The 10800-nt window shown below is 53.3% G+C and overlaps 1 protein-coding gene and 1 long non-coding RNA gene across 5 annotated transcripts; one reads left to right on the top strand and one right to left on the bottom strand.

Moving 5' to 3' along the window:
• The first annotated feature begins 376 nt into the window (after window positions 1–376).
• LOC127465453 (death effector domain-containing protein-like) lies at window positions 377–8663 on the top strand. Its single transcript, XM_051775970.1, has 4 exons — window positions 377–794; window positions 3571–3678; window positions 5377–5523; window positions 8053–8663. The coding sequence occupies exons 1-4, from the start codon at window positions 407–409 to the stop codon at window positions 8427–8429; spliced, it is 1020 nt and encodes a 339-aa protein (XP_051631930.1). The 5' UTR covers window positions 377–406; the 3' UTR covers window positions 8430–8663.
• Window positions 6370–7561, bottom strand: LOC127465455 (uncharacterized). 4 transcript variants are annotated; one of them, XR_007902206.1, is made up of 4 exons: window positions 7505–7561; window positions 6791–6832; window positions 6623–6664; window positions 6370–6537 (listed from the first exon to the last, which is right to left on the bottom strand). It is a non-coding gene; the product is annotated as an uncharacterized LOC127465455 (long non-coding RNA). The 4 variants fall into 4 exon arrangements; XR_007902207.1 differs by lacking the exon at window positions 7505–7561 and adding an exon at window positions 7295–7351; XR_007902205.1 differs by lacking the exon at window positions 7505–7561 and adding an exon at window positions 7211–7304.
• Window positions 8664–10800: the final 2137 nt, after the last annotated feature.

Genomic DNA, 10800 nt, shown 5'->3' with positions numbered 1-10800 from the left:
GACTCATCGCCCCCCATCCCTAGGGAAGGGATTTGAGGGCTGGATCCTGGCCTGATCCATTAACCCTGTATCCAGAGGGAAGGGATTTTCGGGCTGAATCTCAGGCTGACCCACCACCCCCCATCCCCAGGGAAGGGATGGATCCCGGGCTGACCCATTGACCCCATATCCACAGGGAAGGGATCTGAGGGCCGGATCCCGGGCTGACTCATCACCCCCCATCCCCAGGGAAGGGATTTGGGGGCTGGATCCTGGTCTGACCCTCCACCCCCCATCCCCAGGGAAGGGATTTTCGGGCTGCATCCCGGGCTGACCCCACACCCCCCATCCCCAGGGAAGTGATTTTCGTGCCGGATCCCGGTCTGACCCCCCACCCCATCCCTCCCCTCTCCAGGCCCCCCCCGCCATGGCCTCCCACCGCAAGCGCTCGGGGCCGTCGCCGCCCTCGCCCTCCTCGCCCTCCTCCTCCTCCTCCTCCTCCTCCTCCTCCTCCTCGTGGTCGTGGCCGGAGGAGCGCGGGGAGCGGGAGCAGGGCCTGTACAGCCTGCACCGCATGTTCGACATCGTGGGCGCCCACCTGACGCACCGCGACGTGCGCGTCCTCTCCTTCCTCTTCGTCGACGTGCTGGACGAGGCCGAGCGGGGCCGGATCCGCAGCGGGCGCGACTTCCTGCTGGCCCTGGAGCGGCAGGGCCGCTGCGACGAGAGCAACCTGCGCCAGCTGCTGCAGCTGCTGCGCATCATCACCCGCCACGACCTGCTGCCCTACGTCAGCCTCAAGAGGAGACGGGCTGGTGAGTGGGCATGGGGTGAGATATGGGGTCAGAGTCACCATATATAGGGTCAGCGTCATGATATATGGGGTCAGTGTCATGATATATGGGGATATGTGGGGTCAGTGCCATGACCTGCTGCCCTACGTCAGCCTCAAGAGGAGACGGGCTGGTGAGTGGGCATGGGGTGAGATATGGGGTCAGAGTGACGGTATATGGGGTATGTGGGGTCAGTGTGATACCCTGTGGGGACAGTGTCACCATATGTGGGGTCAGTGCCATGACCTGCTGCCCTACGTCAGCCTCAAGAGGAGACGGGCTGGTGAGTGGGGTACCGTGAGATATGGGGTCAGAGTGACAGTATATGGGATATGTGGGGTCAGTGTGATACCCTGTGGGGTCAGTGCCCCGACCTGCTGCCCTACGTCAACCTCAAGAGGAGACGGGCTGGTGAGTGGGCATGGTGTGGTATATGGGGTCAGAGTGATGGTATATGGGGTATGTGGGGTCAGTGTGATACCCTGTGGGGTCAGTGCCAACCTGCGCCAGCTGCTGCAGCTGCTGCGCATCATCACCCGCCACGACCTGCTGCCCTACGTCAGCCTCAAGAGGAGACGGGCTGGTGAGTGGGGTATCGTGATATGGGGTCAGTGTCACCATATATAGGGTCAGCGTCATGATATATGGGGTCAGTGTCATGATATATGGGGATATGTGGGGTCAGTGCCACGCCCTGCTGCCCTACGTCAGCCTCAAGAGGAGACGGGCTGGTGAGTGGGGTATTGTGAGATATGGGGTCAGAGTGACGGTATATGGGGTATGTGGGGTCAGTGTGATACCCTGTGGGGACAGTGTCACCATATGTGGGGTCAGTGCCACAACCTGCTGCCCTACGTCAGCCTCAAGAGGAGACGGGCTGGTGAGTGGGCATGGTGTGATATATGGGGTCAGGGTCATGATATATGGGGTCAGAGTCACAGTATATGGGGTCAGTGCCAACCTGCGCCAGCTGCTGCAGCTGCTGCGCATCATCACCCGCCACGACCTGCTGCCCTACGTCAGCCTCAAGAGGAGACGGGCTGGTGAGTGGGCATGGTGTGATATGGGGTCAGTGTCACCATATATAGGGTCAGTGTCATGATATATGGGGTCAGTGTCATGATATATGGGGATATGTGGGGTCAGTGCCATGACCTGCTGCCCTACGTCAGCCTCAAGAGGAGACGGGCTGGTGAGTGGGGTATTGTGAGATATGGGGTCAGAGTGACGGTATATGGGGTCAGAGTCACCATATGTGGGGTCAGTGTGATACCCTGTGGGGTCAGTGCGACGCCCTGCTGCCCTACGTCAGCCTCAAGCGGAGACGGGCTGGTGAGTGGGCATGGCGTGATATATGGGGTCAGGGTCATGACATATGGGGTAAGAGTCACGATATATGGGGTCATGTGGGGTCAGTGTGATACCCTGTGGGGTCAGTGCCACGCCCTGCTGCCCTACGTCAGCCTCAGGTGGCGCCCCGGTGAGTGGGGTATCGTGATATGGGATGGGATGGGATGGGATGGGATGGGATGGGATGGGATGGGATGGGATGGGATGGGGTGGGATGGATGGGATGGGGGGGATGGGATGGGATTGATGGGATGGGATTGATGGGATTGGATGGGATGGATGGGATTGTGTGTGTGATACTCCAAATCCAGGTGTTGGGATAATCCCTGGATGATCAATCCCTGGATAATCGGTCCCTGCACAATCCATCCCTGGACAATCCCTGGACAATCCATCCTGGACAATCCCTGCACAATCCCTGCACAATCCATCCCTGGACAGTCCATTCCTGGACAATCCCTGGACAATCCCTGATAATCCCTCCCTGGACAATCCCTCCCTGCCCTCCCCTCCCCATCCCGTTGTTTTGGGGCCGTTCCCGACCCCCCCATGGAGTTTTTCCCTGGACAATCCCTCCCTGGACAATCCCTCCCCATCCTGGTGTTTTGGGGCCGTTCCCGACCCCCCCAAGGAGTTTTTCCCTGATAATCCCTCCCTGGACAATCCCTCCCTCCCCATCCCAGTGTTTTGGGGCCGTTCCCGACCCCCCCAAGGAGTTTTTCCCTGATAATCCCTCCCTGGACAATCCATCCTGGACAATCCCTGGACAGTCCATCCCTGGACAATCCTTGATAATCCCTCCCTGGACAATCCCTCCCTGGACAATCCCTCCCCATCCCGTTGTTTTGGGGCCGTTCCCGACCCCCCCATGGAGTTTTTCCCTGGATAATCCCTCCCTGGACAATCCCTCCCTGGACAATCCCTCCCTCCCCATCCCGTTGTTTTGGGGCCGTTCCCGACCCCCCCATGGAGTTTTTCCCTGGATAATCCATCCCTGGACAATCCCTCCCTGGACAATCCCTCCCTCCCCATCCCGTTGTTTTGGGGCCGTTCCCGACCCCCCCATGGAGTTTTTCCCTGGATAATCCATCCCTGGACAATCCCTGGACAATCCCTCCCTGGACAATCCCTCCCTCCCCTCCCTCCCCATCCCGTTGTTTTGGGGCCGTTCCCGACCCCCCCATGGAGTTTTTCCCTGATAATCCCTCCCTGGACAATCCCTCCCTCCCCATCCCGGTGTTTTGGGGCCGTTCCCGACCCCCCCATGGAGTTTTTCCCTGGATAATCCATCCCTGGACAATCCCTGGACAATCCCTCCCTGGACAATCCCTCCCTCCCCTCCCTCCCCATCCCGTTGTTTTGGGGCCGTTCCCGACCCCCCCATGGAGTTTTTCCCTGTTGTTCCCAGTGTGCCCGGACCTGGTGGACAAGTACCTGGAGGAGACGTCCATCCGCTACGTCACCCCCCGCGCCCCCGGGGACGCCCCGCCCGGCCTGGGGCACCCCCCAAAATCAGGTGGGGGCCATGGGGGGGGAATATTTGGGATTTGGGGTCACCCTCGGGGGGGGGGTTATCCCGATTTTCCAGCCCTGGGTTCCCTGGGAATGCAGGGACACAGCTCGGGGGGTGGGGGAGATCCCGAGGTTTGGGGTGGTAGGGGCCATTCCTGGATCTCTGGGGGGGTTTTGGGGGGTCATTTGGGGTCCCCCTGTAATGGAGGAGGAGATTTGGGATCCCCTGTAATGGGGGATGAGATTTGGGGTCCCCCTGTAATGGGGGTGACATTTGGAGTCCCCCTGTAATGGGGGGTATATTTGGGGTGCCCTGTGAGGGGGAGTATATTTGGGGTCCCCCTGTAATGGGGGTGAGATTTGGGGTCCCCCTGTAAGGGGGGTGAGATTTGGGGTCCTCCTCTAACAGGGGCTGAGATTTGGGGTCCCCTGTAATGGGGGATAAAATTTGGGGTCCCCTGTAATGGGGGTGAGATTTGAGGTCCCCTGTAATGGGGGGTGAGATTTGGGGTCCCCCTGTAATGGGGGGTGAGATTTGGGGTCCCCTGTAATGGGGGGTGAGATTTGGGGTCCCCCTGTAATGGGGGGTGAGATTTGGGGTTCCCTGTAATGGGGGAGGAGATTTGGGGTCCCCCTGTAATGGGGGAGGAGATTTGGGGTCCCCCTGTAATGGGGGAGGAGATTTGGGGTCCCCTGTAATGGGGGGTATATTTGGGTGTAAGGGGGGGTATATTTGGGGTCCCCTGTAATGGGGGGTATATTTGGGGTGCCCTGACCCCCCCTTGTGCCCCCCAGTGCCTGCCCCCCCACCCCTCGCTGTGCTGCCCCCCGGGGGGTGAGATTTGGGGTCCCCCTGTAATGGGGGAGGAGATTTGGGGTCCCCTGTAATGGGGGGTATATTTGGGTGTAAGGGGGGGTATATTTGGGGTCCCCTGTAATGGGGGGTATATTTGGGGTGCCCTGACCCCCCCTTGTGCCCCCCAGTGCCTGCCCCCCACCCCTCGCTGTGCTGCCCCCCGGGGGGGTGAGATTTGGGGTTCCTTGTAATGGGGGGTGAGATTTGGGGTCCCCTGTAATGGGGGTGAGATTTGGGGTCCCCCTGTAATGGGGGAGGAGATTTGGGGTCCCCCTGTAATGGGGACTGAGATTTGGGGTCCCCTTCTAACAGGAGTTGAGATTTGGGGTCCCCCTGTAATGGGGGGTGAGATTTGGTGTCCCCTGTAATGGGGACTGAGATTTGGGATCCTCCTCTAACAGGGGGTGAGATTTGGGGTCCCCTGTAATGGGGGGTATATTTGGGTGTAATGGGGGGTATATTTGGGGTCCCCTGTAATGGGGCGTATATTTGGGGTGCCCTGACCCCCCCTTGTGCCCCCCAGTGCCTGCCCCCCACCCCTCGCTGTGCTGCCCCCCGGGGGGTGAGATTTGGGATTCCCTGGTAATTGGGGATGAGATTTGGGGTCCCCTGTAATGGGGGGTATATTTGGGTGTAAGGGGGGTATATTTGGGGTCCCCTGTAATGGGGGTATATTTGGGGTGCCCTGACCCCCCTTGTGCCCCCCAGTGCCTGCCCCCCACCCCTCGCTGTGCTGCCCCCCGAGGGGGGTGAGATTTGGGGTTCCCTGTAATGGGGGGTATATTTGGGGTCCCCCTGTAATGTGGGGTATATTTGGGGTCCCTGACCCCCCCTTGTGCCCCCCAGTGCCTGCCCCCCACCCCTCGCTGTGCTGCCCCCCGGGGGGGCCCCAGCTGGGCCCGAAGCGCCCGGGCCGGGCCCGGAACCTCCTCGGGAACCAACGGAAAAGGAGGAAGTCGGTGACCCCGGATCCCAAGGAAAAACAGACCTGTGGTGAGGGAAACTGGGATTGGGGGGGGAAACTGGGATTGGGGGGGAAAAACTGGGATTGGGGGGGTTGGATCCCAAGGGAAAACAGACCTGTGGTGAGGGAAAATGGGATTGGGGGGGGAAACTGGGATTGGGGGGGAAAAACTGGGATTGGGGGGGTTGGATCCCAAGGGAAAACAGACCTGTGGTGAGGGAAAATGGGGTTTGGGGGGGAAAAACTGGGATTGGGGGGGAAAACTGGGACTGGGGGGGGAAAAAACTGGGATTGGGGGGGTTGGATCCCAAGGGAAAACAGGGCTGTGGTGAGGGAAAATGGGATTGGGGGGGGAAACTGGGATTGGGGGAGTTGGATCCCAAGGGAAAACAGACCTGTGGTGAGGGAAACTGGGATTTGGGGGGGTTGGATCCCAAGGGAAAACAGACCTGTGGTGAGGGAAAATGGGGTTTGGGGGGGAAAAACTGGGATTGGGGGGGAAAAACTGGGATTGGGGGGGATCTGGGACTGGGGGGGGTTGGATCCCAAGGAAAAACAGCCCTGTGGTGAGGGAAAACTGGGATTGGGGGGGGAAAAACTGGGATTGGGGGGGATCTGGGACTGGGGGGGGTTGGATCCCAAGGGAAAACAGCCCTGTGGTGAGGGAAAACTGGGATTGGGGGGGGAAACTGGGATTGGGGGGGGAAAAACTGGGATTGGGGGGGTTGGATCCCAAGGGAAAAAAGAGCTGTGGTGAGGGACTGGGGGGAAAATGAGATTTGGGGGGGAATCCTGGGGTTGGAGGGGGGGATTGGATCCCAAGGGAAAACAGGGCTGTGGTGAGGGGATTGAGGGGGGAAATGGGATTGGGGGGGCCCAATTTTGGTAAAAACAGGGATTTCAGGGTAGGAAACCCCCCTGATTTTGGTAAAAACACAGATTTCAGGGTAGGGAACTGGCCCAATTATGGTAAAAACAGGGATTTCAGGGTAGGAAACCAACCTGATTTTGGTAAAAACAGGGATTTCAGGGTAGGAAACCAACTGGATTTTGGTAAAAACAGGGATTTCAGGGTAGGAAACCAACCTGATTTTGGTAAAAACATGGATTTCAGGGTAGGAAACCAACCTGATTTTGGTAAAAACACGGATTTCAGGGTAGGAAACCAACCTGATTTTGGTAAAAACACGGATTTCAGGGTAGAAAACCAACTTGATTATGGTAAAACCAGGGATTTCAGGGTAGGAAACCAACCTGATTATGGTAAAAAAATGGATTTCAGGGTAGGAAACCAACCTGATTTTGGTAAAAACATGGATTTCAGGGTAGGAAACCAACCTGATTTTGGTAAAAACAGGGATTTCAGGGTAGAAAACCAACTTGATTATGGTAAAACCAGGGATTTCAGGGTAGGAAACCAACCTGATTTTGGTAAAAACATGGATTTCAGGGTAGGAAACCAACTGGATTTTGGTAAAAACACGGATTTCAGGGTAGGAAACCAACTGGATTTTGGTAAAAACAGGGATTTCAGGGTAGGAAACCAACCTGATTTTGGTAAAAACAGGGATTTCAGGGTAGAAAACCAACTTGATTATGGTAAAACCAGGGATTTCAGGGTAGGAAACCAACTGGATTTTGGTAAAAACAGGGATTTCAGGGTAGGAAACCAACTGGATTTTGGTAAAAACAGGGATTTCAGGGTAGGAAACCAACCTGATTTTGGTAAAAACATGGATTTCAGGGTAGGAAACCAACTGGATTTTGGTAAAAACAGGGATTTCAGGGTAGGAAACCAACCTGATTTTGGTAAAAACATGGATTTCAGGGTAGGAAACCAACTGGATTTTGGTAAAAACATGGATTTCAGGGTAGGAAACCAACCTGATTATGGTAAAAACATGGATTTCAGGGTAGGAAACCAACCTGATTTTGATAAAAACACGGATTTCAGGGTAGGAAACCAACTGGATTTTGGTAAAAACAGGGATTTCAGGGTAGGAAACCAACCTGATTTTGGTAAAAACATGGATTTCAGGGTAGGAAACCAACTGGATTTTGGTAAAAACATGGATTTCAGGGTAGGAAACCAACCTGATTATGGTAAAAACATGGATTTCAGGGTAGGAAACCAACCTGATTTTGATAAAAACACGGATTTCAGGGTAGGAAACCAACCTGATTTTGGTAAAAACAGGGATTTCAGGGTAGAAAACCAACTTGATTATGGTAAAACCAGGGATTTCAGGGTAGGAAACCAACCTGATTTTGGTAAAAACAGGGATTTCAGGGTAGAAAACCAACTTGATTATGGTAAAACCAGGGATTTCAGGGTAGGAAACCAACTTGATTATGGTAAAAACAGGGATTTCAGGGTAGGAAACCAACCTGATTATGGTAAAAAAATGGATTTCAGGGTAGGAAACCAACCTGATTATGGTAAAAAAATGGATTTCAGGGTAGGAAACCAACTGGATTTTGGTACAACCCCAGATCTCAGGGTGGGCTCCCATTCCCCCCTGATTTTTGGGATTTTTTCCCCCTCTCCCCCCTCCCAGACATCCGCCTGCGGGTGCGAGCCGAGTACTGCCAGCACGACTCCGCCCTGCAGGGCAACGTCTTCTCCAACAAGCAGGAGCCCCTGGAGCGGCAGTTCGAGCGCTTCAACCAGGCCAACACCATCCTCAAGTCCCGCGACCTGGGCTCCATCATCTGCGACATCAAGTTCTCCGAGCTCACCTACCTGGACGCCTTCTGGCGGGATTACATCAACGGCTCCCTGCTCGAGGCCCTCAAGGGCGTCTTCATCACGGACTCGCTCAAACAGGCCGTGGGCCACGAGGCCATCAAGCTGCTGGTCAACGTGGACGAGGAGGATTATGAGGTGGGACGCCAGAAACTCCTGAGGAACTTGATGCTCCAAACGGCTCCCTGAGGGGAGGAGAGGGGGGGGTTTGCCTGCCTTTTTGGTTTTTTTCTTTTCACCCCACCTCCTTCTTTTCCCTGCCTTTTTTTTTTTTTCCCCTTTTTTTCCTTTTCCCTTTTTTTCCTTTCTTTTCCCTTTTTTTCTTTCTTTTCCCTTTTTTTCTTTTCCCTTTTTTCCTTTCTTTTCCCTTTTTTTCCTTTCTTTTCCCTTTTTTTTCCTTTCTTTTCCCTTTTTCCTTTCTTTTCCCTTTTTTTCTTTTCCCTTTTTTCCTTTCTTTTCCCTTTTTTTTCTTTCTTTTCCCTTTTTTTTCCTTTCTTTTCCCTTTTTTTTCTTTCTTTTCCCTTTTTTTCCTTTCTTTTCCCTTTTTTTCCTTTCTTTTCCCTTTTTCCTTTCTTTTCCCTTTTTTTCCTTTCTTTTCCCTTTTTTTCCCCTCACGTTTTTTTCCCCTCCTCTTTTCCCACCTTTTTTGTTTTCCCGCCTTTTTCCTTTTCCCACCTTTTTCCTGTTCCCACCTTTTTTCTGTCCCCACCTTTTTCCTGTTCTCATCTCTTTTTCTGTTCCCACCCTTTTTCCTGTTCCTGCCCTTTTTTTCTGTTCCCACCCTTTTTTTTGTTTTCCCACCTTTTTTTTTATTTTCCCACCCTTTTCCTGTTCCTGCCCTTTTTTGTCTTCCCGCCTTTTTTGTTTTCCCACCTTTTTTTGCTTTCCCACCTTTTTCTGTTTTCCTGCCCTTTTTCTGTTCCCACCTTTTTTTGTTTCCCTTTTTTGTTTTCCCGCCTTTTTTTGTTTCCCACCTATTTTCTGTTCCCACCTTTTTCATTTTCCCACCTTTTTTTTTGTTTTCCCGCCTTTTTTTTGTTTCCCACCTTTTTTTTCCACCTTTTTTTATTTTCCTGCCCTTTTTTCTTTTCCCTTTTTTTGTTTTCCCACCTTTTTCCTGTTCCTGCCTTTTTTTCTTTTCCTGCTTTTTTCCTGTTCCCGCCTCTTTTGTTTCCCGCCATTTTTGTTTTCCTCCATTTTGTTTTCTCACCTTTTTCCCCCCCCTTTTTTCCCTCTTTTTTTTTTTTCCCACCTTTTTTTCTTCTTCCCCCTTTCCCCACCTTTTATTTTCCTGCCTTTTTTCCTCCTCCCCCCTTTTTTTCCTCTTTCCCCCCCTTTTTTCCCTTTTTATCCCCCTTTTTTCCCCCCTTTCCCCCTCAGAGTTTCTTTCTCTGGATTTTCCTCCTCCTCCTCCTTTTTCTTCTTCTCCTTCAGGTTTTTTTGGGGTTGTTTTCCCAGAGGCAATCCCGGTGGGATCTGGGGGGTCGGAGGTGTGTGGGGAGCGCTGGAATATTCTGGAATTCCACCCTTTCTGCCCCGTCCCTTCCTCCTCCTCGTCTTTTCCATGTTTTTTCCCCCCCAATTTTCTTTTGTATCCGTTAAAAACCCCCAAAAGAGGCAAAAATCCCCTCGGATGGCCCGAGGGACCCGGCGGGATTGGGGGCTCGGAGCTGCAGGGAGCCCTGGAATCTCGGAATATTCCAGAATTCCTCCCTTTTCCCGCCTCAACTCCTCGTGTTTTCCACGTTTTCCCCCCCGTTTTCTTTCGTGTCCATTAAAAACAACAACAAAAAAAAAGGCAAAAATCCCGTTGGTTCCCCTGAGGGTGGGATTTGGGGGGAGGGGAGCACCGGAATATTCTGGAATTCCGCACTTTTTGCCCTGTCGGTTCCTCCTCCTCGTGTTTTCCCATGTTTTCCCCCCCCCCAATTTTCTTTTGTACCCATTAAAAAACCACCAAAAAAAAAAGGCAAAAAAGCCCCTGTTGCTGCCACACGGTGGGATTTGGGGGGTTGGAGCCGCAGGGAAGCCCTGGAATATTCTGGAATATTCTGGAATTCCTCCTCACTTGGGCCCTGTCGCTTCCTCCCTCTCCTTGTGTTTTCCATGGTTTTTTCTCCCCCTATTTTTCTTTTATATTCATTAAAAACAAACAAAAAAAAAAAGGCAAAAATCCCCTTGAGTTCCCTTGGGGGGGTTTGGGGTTGGAGATCCAGCGGAATATTCCAGAATCCCTCACTTTATTCCTGTCAAACTCCTTCCTCTCCTCGTGATTCCCGGGGGGTTTCCCTCTTTTTCCCACCTTTTCTTTCCCATCCACTAAAAACAACAACAAAAAAGGGCCAAATTCCCGGGTTTTGGGGTGATTTTCCCCTCAGTTTGTCCTCAATTTTTCCCGTTTCCCCCCCAAATTCCGTTTTTTCCCTGGGGGGGTGTTCAGGATTCACCCCAAAAATTGTGATTGAGCCCCCCAAAAATGGCCTTTTCCCACAAAAAATGGCCACTTCCCTCCTAAAACAGTCGTTTTAACCCCAAAACCGGCCATTTTCCTCAAAAAAAT

This window comes from Manacus candei, unplaced genomic scaffold, assembly GCF_025592945.1.
Source record: "Manacus candei isolate 608988 ecotype Guabito, Panama unplaced genomic scaffold, ASM2559294v1 h1tg000397l, whole genome shotgun sequence".
Classification (NCBI taxonomy): domain Eukaryota; kingdom Metazoa; phylum Chordata; class Aves; order Passeriformes; family Pipridae; genus Manacus; species Manacus candei.
Note: the sequence above shows the minus strand (reverse complement) of the source record. Positions and strands in the feature narration are given on the sequence as shown.

Excerpts from the sequence above, each read along its gene's own strand:
- LOC127465453 (XM_051775970.1), top strand. The coding sequence starts at position 407 with ATGGCCTCCCACCGCAAGCGCTCGGGGCCGTCGCCGCCCTCGCCCTCC. Across the intron at positions 3,679-5,376 it reads GGGGCACCCCCCAAAATCAG|TGCCTGCCCCCCACCCCTCG; the intron begins GTGGGGGCCATG and ends TGTGCCCCCCAG. Across the intron at positions 5,524-8,052 it reads CAAGGAAAAACAGACCTGTG|ACATCCGCCTGCGGGTGCGA; the intron begins GTGAGGGAAACT and ends CCCCCCTCCCAG.